The sequence below is a fragment of the Gigantopelta aegis genome, chromosome 10, assembly GCF_016097555.1.
Source record: "Gigantopelta aegis isolate Gae_Host chromosome 10, Gae_host_genome, whole genome shotgun sequence".
Taxonomy (NCBI): Eukaryota; Metazoa; Mollusca; class Gastropoda; order Neomphalida; family Peltospiridae; genus Gigantopelta; species Gigantopelta aegis.
This window is the reverse complement of record NC_054708.1, coordinates 57,494,975-57,510,390: the sequence shown is the minus strand read 5'-3', so window position 1 is coordinate 57,510,390 and position 15,416 is coordinate 57,494,975. Positions and strand designations below refer to the sequence as shown.

Below are 15,416 nucleotides of genomic sequence, written 5' to 3'. Positions count from 1 at the left end.
ATCATGGTGAATGGATGTAACAATCTTAGGGGCTGCTGCTGCTGCTGCTGTTGTTGTTGCTGTTGCTGCTGCTGCTGCTGGGAAGGCTTATTTTCAGATTCCAAGAGTCCATGTTTATTTCGTACGTGCCGAGTTAGGTCGTGGGTCCAAACATATTTTTTTTCGCAAATGCGACACTGATTCATGTTGTTGATTGTTGAAGTGTTCGACGTGAATTGACGATGTTGAAACTGCCATGCCCCCTTTTATAGCCTTCTCAGAAATGCTTGTGCCGTTTTTGCCCAGTCTGCTCTCATCGTTTCTGTTCCACGCCACTCTGTTCTCGTTTCCGTTTCAGATCGGCCTTAGCTTGTTCCACCACCTGTTGCGTTGGGGAGACCATGACAACATTGGGTGCCGGGGGTTTGTTCTTTTCCTCTTTTTCTTTTTCCACGTGGGATCGTAGAGTTCTAGACATCGATCCACACTGTACATGATCTGACTTTGCCCACCACGTTGAATTTCGAAGTGAGGTTGAAGTTTGCCTTGTGCCTGCAGTTTGTAGAAACGGGTCCACTTATCCACGTCGGGAACGTACAGCTTGTACTGGTCTGACATGTTGCTCCTCTGAAGGTTCTATCTCAAATGATGATGGTTTTTGACAGACATCCTATTTATAGAGATCCTGCATATCTCCAGCTATCCGTGACCACTGACCATACGGTTTTTGCTTTCATCTGATCCAGGTGACTGTCGTCCAAAATGAAGGCTAACAAAGGGGTGTTTTGTTTCAATATACGTTTTCTAGTTCTATTCATCACGGCACGTGAACGAGCATTTTCATCATGTTCAGATATTCATTGTTAAACTGTAAAAATTGACGTTTCTGTCCTGCTCCGACGTGAATACGTCCGACCAGCAACCCTTGAACGATCTCCACCAAGGCCAACATTGGTTCTTCATTCATATCATTCAGTAATCCCAGAGTCATATGGTAATCGTGAATATTCGTCATCAGTTTTAAATAATTGTAATGTTTTAGAACGTATTCAGCCATGTTTCAAAACCAAAAAGGCTGCGGCTTTACGTGCAGTGTCACCGTCACTGGTCCTGTGATAAATGAGGCTGGATTGCCATCTGCATCCTGTATATAGATGTCCACGATCTGCATATCTTCCAGTCTCAGGGGTACGTAATGATAGTTTGGAAACACAAAAGATTTTTCCTTTTTATTCCCTATCAAACAGATGCGTCTCAGCAAGGGCTTCTTTCTTTCTCCAACGTGTGAGCTGTAGCAGATGTTGGAACACACGTAAATATCATGGCTGTCTGATTTTCTCGAAACTTCCCAGTTCTGAATGGTGATTTCGGTGGCTGCTACCACCCACTTTTTTCCGAGATGTAGTCTGTCATATAGATTGACTCTAAAAGACCAGTGTGTGTTGTCGGGAAAGTAAGACGTGCTGTCTGTACTTCGAATGGTAATATACTTATCCATGGTGCTTATTCGTTTTGATCTTGGGATTTGGCAGCAAATAACCCAAGCTACTGCTGAGTAGTGCTGCCCACAAGTTAGAATTACCTCGATCGAGAGATAAGTTGATGATACACGTAATCACCACCACGTATATGATGATGATTTGAGAGAAAAATACCGTTTCCGATTTGACCACACGTTTACCAAAAAATGTCCAGGTATTACCCGAATGACTTCTTGACAGAGGTTGTGTCTCTATAATTTCTTACATGATAATGAAAAGTCAAACATGTGCTGAGGTCTTTTATACTGTCTGATATCGAACAACGTCTACTTCTTGAATCCACGAATTGTACTTCTTAGGCCAGTGAAGCCATTTGACCAACACTTCTTTCTGTTTGTTACGAGTTCTCCTTTTCACAATGTCTTGGATACGGTACAGTTGATCAGGATTCTCAGTCACCTTTTGAACTTCAGATGCATAGAATGTCCCTTCGATGGCATCACCACCCCAGTCCTTTAATTTGTACAAGTCTTTACGTTGAGAACAGTACCTTTTCTCAATGGTAAATATTTCGCCAGACCATTTCTCTTGGTATTCCCGATCAAAGGTGCCCCGAAGATGACTGACTCTTACTTTATCACCTATGTTAAATGTAAACTTCTTTTTGTGGATTGCCTTTTTAGGTTTGATCAGGTACTGAGACAGACGGACCTCTCCTTCGTTCGTTTGGTTGACACTGGCTGGTGTTTGACCTAACATTCGATGCTTGGTGTGGTTATAGCTATAGACGACCTTCTCTAGGACATCCATGTACATGTAAGTAAAGGTTTTTAACATGTAGCGATTGAGACGCATTTTGATGATTTTAATGACCCGTTCAGCATAACTTGCTTTGGTTTCATTTAGAGCAAACAGCTGCGTTATGCCATGCGACTTCAACAATGCTTTGACCGTATGGTTCTTGTATTCTGACCCTGAATTGGACTGAAACAGTTTAGGTTTTTGGACTCTAATTTTCAGAATTCTGTCAAAGCATCTACCACGTCGTTCCCCGTTTTCGACTTGAGTGGTAGCACCCACAAGTACCTGGAGAACAGGTCAATGATCACCATGAGGTATCTCACCCTGTCATTGTATTTAGCCAAACTGACCATATCCATTATATCGGATTGCCAGTGACTGTCTAACCCTTCCACAACATAGGTATTACGTGGAAACTTTCGCCTCACTTGATGTGTCATGGTATAGGTCTCTTGACCTTTCAACCATGATTTAATACGTGTCAGAGGAATTTTAAATTTACCCTCTGCTTTAACAGCTTGATACAGTTTACTAGGACCTGTATAACTCCCAGGATGTTTTACATCGTAGTAAATAGACTCTAGGTACCTTTCCCACCGAGACATGATTCTCAACTGACATACATGTCACAAAGTCATGCTATTTATAAATAACGGAAGGATACAACACAAAATTTTATTACTAAACAACAAAAATATAGTACATAAAATATATGACAAAATATACAGCTATGACAAAAACATTCAAGTGTCTCACGCGTGTTTGAAACAGTTAATGTCTGAACATGTTATTCACATAGGGACATCTTGGAGAGAGTCTGTAATGTTCCATCACTGGGTCGTCCATTCTCTGCCATCGGTAGGCGCGTAGTCCACAACAGTAACAGACGACGGCATCGTGATCCCCTGTGTAGAAGAAACCGGCCTTGGCGAGCTCCCTCGGTTTCTGGCGTAACTGTATTGGCCACCACCCAAATGTCTGCATCCGCGTGTAGACGTGGTGCATTTCGGGACGATGGCAGAGCAGGTAACGTCTCGAACATCAGTCTTCATCATCCCAGGCAGCGTCTGTTTTATATTCTCGAGCGGCATCTGTTTGATCCACGGGTTCTTTGATTTCACCATCTTCATTTTCATCCATATCGTCACAGGAAGCATCCGTTTGATCCATGAAATGTTCTTCTTCTGGTTTGGTAGCCACTCTTTTGATTGTATGTCTTTCTGAACATTTCCAGACCAAGATGTCGTCCTCGTCGCTACTGCTGCTGCTCCTAACACTGCTCGAATATCCCGATGCCATCCTCTTCGTTCCAGATAGAGTGCAACAAGACACAAGAATGTCAGAATCATAAAACACGTCTGTTCTCTAGTAAAACGAACGTAGATCTGGTCGTTTTCGGCTAGCGAATCACAATTAAACCGTATCTAGCCTTTTTATACTCTTTCGTGCCAGTCTAAGTAGGTCAGGGGCCGGTCTAAGTAGGTCAGGGTCAGTAGGACGTTGCACACGGCACAGTAGGCCGTGACGTCATCAAGGTCAAGGTCACGGAAAGTAGGTCAGGGCCGGATCAGTAGGACGTTGCACACGGCACAAGGCCGTGACGTCATCAAGGTCAAGGTCACGGAAAGTAGGTCATGGCGCCATACAGGCCTGGGTACTACTTATAATAATGATTAATATATAATCATAAAAAGTGCAAGTTCATACAGTTTGAAACTTTAATCCTAATGTAGTAATCACGGAAGTAATCATAAATTACGAGTACATTAGCAATGTAATCGATTACGATTACGATTGCATGGTATTCTCAAACAGTAATCGATTACGATTACATGAAAATTTGTAATCGATTACGATTACTGATTACGATTACCCCATGTCTGATATATAATGTAGCAGTTCAGTTACGGTTCAGAACAACTAGTGGTTGAAATTCATCTCTTTATTACAGCAACTCATATATATACAGACACCCTGTAATAAATACAGTACAATATAATATTTGTTATTACATTCTAAATCCTAAAAATCAAATACATATATAAAACCATACATTGCTCAACATCGAATAATAAAAACAACCTAAAAAGGGAACGAACTCTTGCATATACCATCTGGGGCGATATTGCTTATATATTAAATGAAATGGGTTTATTACAGACGTTAATACTAATATATATATATATATATATATATATATATATATATATATATATATATATAATTATTGGTAAGCTTAATGCATTCCTTTTATCGATTCATTTACTATTCAGTTACTTCATTGATCCTCTTTAAACTATTTATACAACTTATTAATATTTATAATTAAACTATTTGAGATATAAAATATATTATTATGGTACTTAACATATTACTTAAACATACCCTGTGGATAAGACGGGGGTGTAATATTAACTGGCTGGCTCCCAACTGTTTACCAAAACCTGTACAGAGCAAATAGTACATAATTAACCTATAGGGTATAATGCATGTCATAAAATATAGATTAGATCTTCACTCTGCAATATTATTTTACTACAGTAGGCCTAAACAACATATACAAATGAAGACCTGATATATACACATATCTCAGTTGCAAATAACCAAGTAAAAATAGCATAGCAATAACAACTGGGTTATAAAAAAACACACACACAGAACTCCAGCTATACTCATTACCAAAGCAATATAATCTAATATTTTACTAACCTACATGTATTTATATTTATTTATTCAGATTTACATTTAAGTAAGCAGATTATTTTTATAATTAAGTATTTATTTATTTAAACTAAATTGTTACCAATCTGCATGTAGCTTGTCTTTGCCTTGATTGTCAGAAAAAGGTGTGTCCCAAGTCAGTGAGAAAAGCATACAAGCGTGTGCAGTTAGTGTTCAGGTCAAAAAGGTTACAGTGTTAAGAGTTAGCCAATGAAAAGAATAGAAATAGATCAATACAAGTGAGCTAAAGGTGAACAGCACACACACTGCTGTACCGTGAGTGCTTGTCAGGTTATGCTTCAATCCTTACTGGTTACACTGAAACAATGAAATCTATTAAATATAGGAATAGCCTGCCACAAGAAATATTAATTACTTGGGATACTCCTTTAAACATCTGTAATGTATACTTTGTAAGCAAACAGCCTGAAATAAAACATTAGTTACTTAAATACTTAACATTAATTTATTTACAATTATAACTTATTAACATATGCTAAAACCCACGTGTACTACATATATATATATATATATATATATATATATATATACTGTGCTCAATTTTTAATGATTTTGGTCGCTTGCCCGGAGGGCAAGTATGGGTTCACATTGAGGTTTCCCCTCCAAAAATTGAGTTGCCTGATTTCATCAGTTTTTTTAAAATAGAGTTATATTTATATTCCAATAAAACAGCAACCAACAGGTTTGGAATTAATATGTTGTCAATGTAAAATGTAATATGTACTGTTTGACAATAAAATACATTACTTTTTAATAATGTTTTTAAATGTTTGTAGTTATACTCATGTACACATAGGGCCTAATTGCTTAAGATTTTTGTGATTTGGCGACACATCAGCTATTTTCCAATCGAATGCACTCTTATGTTCCAATCGAATGCACTGGAATGTTTACTATTCGGAATACTTCAGCCGATTACGATTTTCCCCGATGTCTCACAGAATCCGCCGAGGAGTTCCGAGTGGCAAACAAACCCACGTGATTTCGACTGATTGACTGACGCTTAGTGTAGATAACGACAGTTTAAAAGCGATTGTGGGTAAGGAAACTGCATATTATTATGCGACAGAACTCGCCTTTTGGTGTAAAAAAAAAAAAAAGTCAGTCGTCTGACGGGCAACTAGTATCATAGAATTAAGTTGCCCGACTGAATAGTAGGTCGTCACAGACGACCGTAAAAATTGAGCGCTGTATATATATATATATATATATATATATATATATATATATATATATATATATATATATATATATATATAGTCAAACTTCGATAACTCGATCTTGAAGGGGACGAGAAAATAGTTCGAGTTTCAAGGAGTTCGAGTTTTCGAAATTAATATATGAGTTCAAATTTGAAACTGCATTGCAGCTTTGCTGCCTACCTCTGAACTCTAAAACTATGCATCCCCAGTTGAAAGGCGAATTAATATATCAGTCACCTCACCCCACGCCACCCCATCTCACCCCACCTCATCCCAGCTGTTGGCATCTTCGACGCATGTGGTGCATTCATTGTGGGCATATTGTAAATGTAAGTAAATAAAACAAAAACGATAACCCATATGAATTTCAAATAAATTATATGCTTGGGGATATAGGCTACATGTATTTATTGACAGAAAAAAAGAAAACGAAAAAAGAAGGCATTTACATACATACATACATACATACATACATACATACATATATATATATATATATATATATATATATATATATATATATATATATATATATATATATATATATATATATATATATAAATAACAGAAAGTAACGTTGACGTATTTTACAGTTGTCACAACATGACGGAACGAAACTAACAAAACACTGAATGCCGAATAACACTGTAAGTACATTTGTTTTACACAAAATTATTTACGCTTCGCACCTCTACTTTCTTTCTCCAATCTGGCCACCCACCCCCACTGCTGGGACCTACGCAAGATTGTATGTGATGACAAGAAAGCAGAACTTTTTAAAACCAATCTGGCAAATCCCACGTTACCGGGACCTTAGCCAGATTTCTCGATCTATGATGTATCAATTTTTAACATAACTAAATGACTGGTATTTGATAAACATTAACTGATACATAAATAGAAAAGCTAACGTTTGACACGATTCACGCCTTTGAGAGTAAAAACAAACAGCGCTAACAATTATTACACATGCTCTTTGAAGTTAACCAGACTGTGTCTGTAACTTTGCATTACCTAGCGAGGGATTCCTACTCGAGCTAGCGATGAAGACGGACGCTGTTCCATGCTCTCTCGTGTTAAAACACACCCCCCCCCCCCCCCCACCTGGGGGGATTAATTACTTCGTATGGGACGCTGATGGAGTACCGCGTCGCGTACATCGGATCACGGGCAACCGTGACTTTGGTGTACGGCGACCCTGCTCCACAAAAGAAGGGAAGACGACCGAGGAAGAGGAAACGTGCGCCATGGGCGGCACAGGGAGGAACAAAGCTGGCGGCTGAACCGCCAGCGGCGGTCCCTTCTGCGTCGTCGCCCCTAGCCCAACCGGGCAAGCCAGCCAAGCCAGCTGAGGAAACCCAGCAAGTGAAGTCTGACGAGTCGACGCCAGGAGAGGAGCCGTTGAGACGAACAAGGAAGTTGGTGTTGCGAAACGGAAGGCCGTCACTCCCCCGAGTGACCAGCCAGCCAAGGCACGGCCTTCTGCCTCTGGCCGAGGCAGGGACTTTGCCGAATGGAGTCTCGCTGTCAGCAAGATCAAGAGCCAGTACTCTAAAGTACTTGGTTGGTGATACACCACACGTGGGCTCACTGCCGGGAGGTATCCAATAGGGAAGTTTCAAGCGCTTCCCCGACGGCAGTGAGGTGGCCATCCACGATACGGACTTACGAGATGGGACGCTCTGCCTAGTGGTGACGACGCGCCGGGAGGGTCTGTACAGACAAGGAATCCTTTTCAGGGATATGGACAACAACACCGTCCACAGAGATCATCGCCGGCATCCATTACGTCGAGCTAGCAAAAACCCTGCTAGGTCACAGGTGGAGGAAACTTGTGCCACACTTCAACGGCAAGCAGTTCATCTTGTCTCCGTAGGCGCCAACCTCCTCAAGAACAAAACGGCCTTAACGAGGCCACTCATGTGGACATATAAATCGGACTTTAAACTTTTAGACCTTCGTTCCAAATTTTATGTCGAAATTACTTTTTTTTACAAATATTATTAAATAGTCCGATCCGCTCTTCTTTCTCTTATTTATTTTTGGACTGTCCTTCTAAAATGCTCCAAATTATATAAATATTCGACCGAGCAGTCAATTCTTTTTATTTTTGGCTTGTAACTTTTTATTTATTTATTTTTAATTCTATTAACTTTTTTTTTTCTCACTAATTGCTATTTTAAAAATTCTGCCCATTTTCAACTCTAACACACACACACACACACACACACACACACACACACACACACACACACACACACCATCCCGAGTCAGGCCACCGATCTTATCGGAGGTCGGACTCTATAGTCTATCTATCTTTAATTAATTAATAGAATAAAAAAAATAGTGTAATTTTATAGTAATTTAATGAATAGTGAAATATAATTATTGTTATTTATAAGTATGTATTGATCATATAAATATTTTAATTCGATGTTACTTAATTATATTATTGATTAATTAAGTAATTGAATGATTAATTATATTATTTATTATTATCCACCATTGTTTGTACATATTGTATATAGATGTATTTATATTTATGTTATTATTAATGCTGATAAGATGTAAATCTTAAGGCAATAAAGAACTTGAACTTGAATCTACCTAGCGAGGCTCGCCACCACGGACGTACACCGACTACCAAACACATGATCAATTCGTTCCGCTTTATCGTTCGGCGATTTATTATTCTGTAATTATCACCTTAATCCTCGACGGCCAAGACCACCCGAGACAGGCGCGCCTCGCTTGACTGACATGATTGACAATACATTCGTCTTTAAAATACTATCGTCACCAACAGTTTGATCAATCCACACGCGTCGAGTTTTGGAGGTGCATACTCTATTAAATCTTTATGGCAGGACCAAAGAATTAGGTCGAGAGATCGATGTTATCGAGTTTTCGAGGTTTGAGCTTTCGGAGGTCGTTCAGTTCGAGAGATCGAAGTTTTCGAGAGATCAAAGGTGGAGTGATCGAAGTTTGACTATATATATACGCCCTGACAAAACGCTTTGCTGTCCTTTAACAAAAAATAATATTTAGTTTACTGAATTTAATTCCACAAATACGACAAAAACAAGGTCAGTAATCATCAAATTGTGTATGGAATATCTCGCAGATTTAAAAACGTACATGATACATCAAAATGCAGTTGGAATCGGCACACTGATGATTTTATGTTACAAATAAAAAAATGCATTTGGCGGTAATCAGTAACTGTTCAGTATAAAAGGGAGGGGAAAAGTGGCCATTTAACTTTAAGACGGGTGACCGCTGATAACAGATGGCCGCTAGGACAGGCTTGACTGTATATATATATGAGGTTAATATTCAAATATTTTGCTAGTGCAAGTGAATTAAAATCTATTTGTTTCAGACACATACTTCTGAAGCCAGATATTAAGATAAACGTCACCACAAAAGGTAATATAAACGAATTATTATTATTATTATTTATTTATTTATTTATTTTTAATCCTACTGTCCACTTTCTGTCTTTTGAATTCCATCTCATTTCTTCCCGATCTAGAAACTTCTATCTTTCAACTTCTTTCGCTTTCCGCCTCCACATCCGAGTCCTTGTCTCTCCGATCGTGACAGGTGCTTGTGTCATGTGACTATCCGTGCCACACATCATTTCAAATTGTGTTACACAGTGATCATTCTAAACATTATTTACATTATTCTACATGAGTGGCCGTTAGATACCATTATCTTAATTTTTTTGGATCTAAAACGTACTTAACGAGCGAAGGCGACTTGGATAGGTTTTTCAACAACGAACTAAATGGTATCTAACGGACACGAATGTAGTAGGGGCAGGAGGTAGCCCAGAGGTAAAGCGTTCGCTTGATGCGCGGTCGGTCCAGGATCGATCCCCGTTGGTGGAACCATTAGGCTATTTCTCGTTCCAGCCAGTGCTCCACAACTGGTGTAAAAAAAAAGAAAGGCCGTGGTATGTACTATCCTGTCTGTGGGGTGGTGCATATAAAAGATCCCTTGCTGCTAATCGAAAAGAGTAGCCCATGCAGTGGCGACAGCAGGTTTCCTCTCTCAATATCTGTGTGGTCCTTAACAATATGTCTGACGCCATATAACCGTAAATAAAATGTGTTGAGTACGTCGTTAAATAAAATATTTCTTTCTTTCTTTCTTTCGAATGTAGTATTCTATTTCTAACATATCCTCATTTCTTACACATCCTCAAAAGTCAGGTTTTAAGCAAATCTAAAAAAAAAATCTGAAAATAACTTACAGTCCTTGCGATTTTGGCAAATCAAACCATTGTCTGGTAGTTATGGCGTTGTTTGTATCTCCAGATTAATTACAGAATTTCGAACATTTTTCGTGGATTATAACGAAATGGCCTCCTCCCTCCGTGATCATTTCTAGTACAGCCCGAATATAGAAAGAATTAATAATCACCAGAAATTCAGGAGTTAAAAACGTGACTTTAGATCAGTTAGAAGCAGAGCTGTTGATCACATTTGGTGAGGCATTACCACCATTTTAAAATTTAAGATGGACGTTCTCAAGGACGAATGACCTAACAACCAACATATGTTTTTCATTAAACTGATGGCCTGACAATAACATCCCAAACTTTCTAAGAATATACCCAAAATTACTCGTGGAGACCAGAGCCTCGTGGACTATAACCACAGTCTGGTTATAAATAATGACCTACTCTGAATCAAAATTCTATAGAACATAACAATAATATCGTCACCTGACCTTTTATCATGCGCCACAGTTATGATGATAAAGAGTTGTTTGGGTTTGTATTTCATTTAAAGTTATTTTCGTGCTTATATCCAATTAAGGTTCAAGCACGATTTCCCGGGCACACACACCGGGCTGAGAACCTTGTACCTATTAGCCTTATGTCCGATACCACCGAGGCCGGTTTTTGTGTAAATATCTTTAGAAGTAAATCCTTCTAAGTCACCAAGACGTTAGGAAATGCAGGAGGCTCCTGGTGGTAAGGAACACACGCGTTTATTCGTTTCCAGATCATATTTGAACATTTTGGTTTGGAGAATCACCGTGAAATGTGTTGTTGATTACAGAAACATTAACGTAATAACACATACGTCGATAACATGTTAAAGACGTACGACTGGCTACTCCCATGTGATGACCAGGTCACCAATGCCATACCATCCAATAAAAAACCCCAAAAAGAACAGTCGAATCGATCACTCCGTGACATACACGTTAACCTGAAATTGACATGTCTGTGACGCACAAGGTAACTATAAGCAAAAGGGCCGTAAATAGGTTTTCGTTGGAAAAGGCATTTATATTTATTTTAAAACTGTTTTTTTTTGTCAGGATATGTAAGAAATAGAATACAACGTTCGTGTCCGTTAAATACAATTTATCTTACAACTCGTTGTTTAAAAACGTATCCAACTCGCTTTTGTTCGTTACATGTTTTAAAACAACTCGTTGTAAGATAAATGGTATCTAACAGCCACTCATGCAGTATTCTCTATATATCCAACGACTAGATGTGATGAAGTTAAATGCGTTCTGAGTCCGCCTTTATCTAGCAAGAATCTGAGAAGTAGACACAAGAATACACAGTTCCATTTAATATTTATGATACTAATCCTATTTTAATTGGACTTTAATGTTGCTCAATGTAAGGATTTATTCAGTAAGACCCAACCATTTTGTGGTAACAAAACGGTATTGATACATAGTTTATGGAATAATATGCGATTTGTGTCTTATTTATTTTAGGTAAAGAGCTACATGTATCCCCACCACCAGTCGCATGCAACAGAATTCCCAACATAGAGACCTGGTCTTTAAGATCCCCAGTAGGATTTTTCTTCCAGGGCAAATGGTTGTCTACGTACTGTACAAGCACTATTGAACACTCGGTGGCCGCTTATACAAAATGTCTTCAAAACCATCGTATTCAGATAATGGGAGATTCAACCTCGCGGCAATGGCTAATGTTTCTACAAAAGATGCTTCATTTCCATAGTCTGTATAAGTTTAGGCAACACAGACCAATGGTGACTGTCCAGAAAACTCATAACATAACAATGTCCTGGTTCACACATGGGTATCCTTTCTTGCATCCAGGTTTTTCCAATAACAAAGCGTTCAGCAAACCACCCCATGTGTATTTGGATAAACTTCCAAAAGGATGCAACGATATCATCATTGTCAATTTATATCTTCATTTTAATCAATATAACCCTGACATTCTGCAACGTCAGGCACACGCTCTGGTGAAGTCCGTTAAGAGTCTGTTGAAGCGTTCTCCCAATGTGACGATCGCCTTTAAGGGATTTCATGCATTTCGCGACGATCGCCTGTTTCTAGATGATTACTGGGCATCCGTGTATGAATTAATCATTAAAAGAGAATTTGCTTCAATACAAGATAAAGTTATCTATCTTGACTGCTGGGATATAACTGTTTGTACTGAGAATGTAGGCTATCACAATTCAAAACAAATCGATAAAGAAATGGTGCACAATGCATTCAGTCACATATGCAGATAGACATTATTTAAATATATTTTATATGTAATTGTATATTGATGTTAATGTTTCTGAATATAATTTTAACATTGCATTTTCAAAACTAGCGACCATTCATTCGCGTTCATTCATACCTCGCAAAATACATATATACACTAATACTATACACAGTAATACAAATGGTGCACGTATACACAAGATATCCTCCTAACCCACATATATTATTGTTTCACAATTCAGTCTTATATTAAACAGTGTTGTCCAAATCATTCACGATGAGGTTGTGTTATTATCTAACACGACGTCAAGTTGTCATCCACAATGACAACGTTGAAACTATCATCCACTACGACGACGTTGAAGTTGTCATCCACCCCGACGACGTTAGGGTGGCATCCGCCACGACGACGTTAAAGCTGTCATCCACTCAGACGACGTTAAGTTGTCATCCGCCACGACGACGTTAAGTTGTCATCTGCCTCGACGACGTTGACGCTGTCATCCACTCCGACGATGTTAATTTGTCATCCTCCACGACGACGTTGACGCGGTCATCCACTACGACGACGTTAAGTTGTCATCCTCCACGACGACGTTGACGCTGTCATCCACTCCGACGACGTTAAGTTGTCATCCTCCACGACGACGTTGAAGCTGTCATCCACTACGACGACGTTAAGTTGTCATCCACTACGACGAAGTTAAGTTGTCATCCACCACGACGACGTTAAGTTCCCATCAACTGTAACTGTCTAGCACAAAATGTGTACCGATGTCCTTCACACAGCTTTACACACAGCTAAACAGCCATCCGACGATCCCCTTGCTGATCACTGCAATAATATATCCCTTGTCATAATTTTATACAAACTCTATAAAGATATATGCTATCATTCCGTTATACAAAATGCACCAACTGTACAAATAATTCCACCACCTAAATAACTTACACCGACTAACAACTTATGTTCAAACCGTGTACACAGGAAACTATAATATCTATTCACTGTTACGTAAGTCAGTCAGTCAGTCAGTGTCTCTCTCTCTCTCTCTCTCTCTCTCTCTCTCTCTCTCTCTCTCTCTCTCTCTCTCTCTCTCTCTCTCTCTCTCTCTCTCTCTCTCTCTCGACTTGTGTAATGCGGGAAGTGTGGACTATTAACATGCCCAAAGGTTCAGGCTCGCCATTTATATGAATGTTATATAAGTGTTATAGATTTTAAAATATTTAGCAGGCGCATAGTTTTCTATCGGGCTGGTCTAAAGAAAAGATATAATTACAACTTAAAATTAATATATTATTAATATTTATTATTAGCCCTGGAGTGAAAGGGTTCGCAAGGGGGGGGGGGGGGGGGGGCGTCGCGTCCAATCCAGCAAGCGCGGGGGGGGGGGGGATATGCAGACATCCCTATCAACCCAAACCGCCTACGCCTATTGCAGCCAAAACTGCACCCTACCACGGCGCCCCCCCCCCCCCCCCCGCATCCCGCCTAGCCCCCAAGTTATCCATACAGCAATTATTGGGTAAGTATTTAGGATGTTGGTGATACGGTTGGTAAGGGTAGGAAGGGAGGGAATGATAGGATAGGAAGAGGAAATGATGATATGAATTATAGCATATACAACTTACTAATTTAATAAATAAAAAGATAAAATTTAAACGGGCATATAACCATCACCATAAATAAAACATATACAGACATAACTGGTTCAAGTCTTGAGTATAAAAATGGGTCACAATAGGTATAGTTGGACTAAGCCAAGTCTCCCCAAAAGTAATTACTAAATATAATATATATAAATACAGTAAGATAAACAATAAAAGAAAACCACTGACCCTCCGAGAGGGAAGAGGAAACACTGCCAGATGTCTCTAACCCCCCCCCCCCCCCCCCCCCCCCCGCCAAAGTACCCGTTGAGTCACCTCTAGCACTCATTTTTCACTCATAATGTTTGCTTACAGGGACATTCCTGAGTTTGCTGCAATTTTTAAGATGTTGTCGACTAACAGAGACTTTTTAACGATTGTAATTACATATCAAATATATTTTTCTGCATATAAATATTACTGGCTGCATATTAAAGGGACATTCCTGAGTTTGCTGCAATTTTTAAGATGTTGTCGACTAACAGAGACTTTTTAACGATTGTAATTACATATCAAATATATTTTTCTGCATATAAATATTAGTGGCTGCATATTAAAGGGACATTCCTGAGTTTGCTGCATTGTAAGATGTTTCTGACTAATAAAATAGTTCTACGATTAAACTTACAAATTAAATATATTTTCAGTGTCTGTATATTCAATGTATTTCTGGTCGTCTAAATATTTGTAAGAAGCCCAAACTGGATTTTGTCTTCAAATAATTTCGTACGTACGAAAAAAATAATATTTAGGAAATAAAATGAAATTTAACCTAGTACAAATATTAGATCGATCAGAAACACGTTTAATATACAGCCACTAATATTTTATGCAGAAAAATATATCTGATATGTAATTACAATCGTTAAAAAGTCTGTTAGTCGATAACATCTGGAAAAATTGCAGCAAACTCAGGAATGTTCCTTTAAACGTGTTTGTGATAGTTCTAATATTTGTACTAGGTTAAATTTCATTTTATTTCCTAAAAAGGATTTTTTCGTACGTACGAAATTATTTGAAGACAAAATCCAGTTTTGGCTTCTTACAAATATTA

The 15,416-nt window shown here is 38.7% G+C and overlaps 1 protein-coding gene across 1 annotated transcript in view; it reads left to right on the top strand.

Annotated features, from left to right (window-relative positions):
* The window catches only part of LOC121383135 (NXPE family member 1-like), a 61,765-nt gene extending 47,700 nt beyond the window's left edge, over nucleotides 1-14,065 (top strand). Inside the window, exons 3-4 of the mRNA XM_041512947.1 lie at nucleotides 9,588-9,634; nucleotides 11,960-14,065. Of these exons, the coding sequence (XP_041368881.1) occupies nucleotides 9,588-9,634; nucleotides 11,960-12,735 (823 nt within the window). The 3' untranslated portion in view covers nucleotides 12,736-14,065. The remainder of the gene's footprint in view (nucleotides 1-9,587; nucleotides 9,635-11,959) is intronic.
* Nucleotides 14,066-15,416: the final 1,351 nt, after the last annotated feature.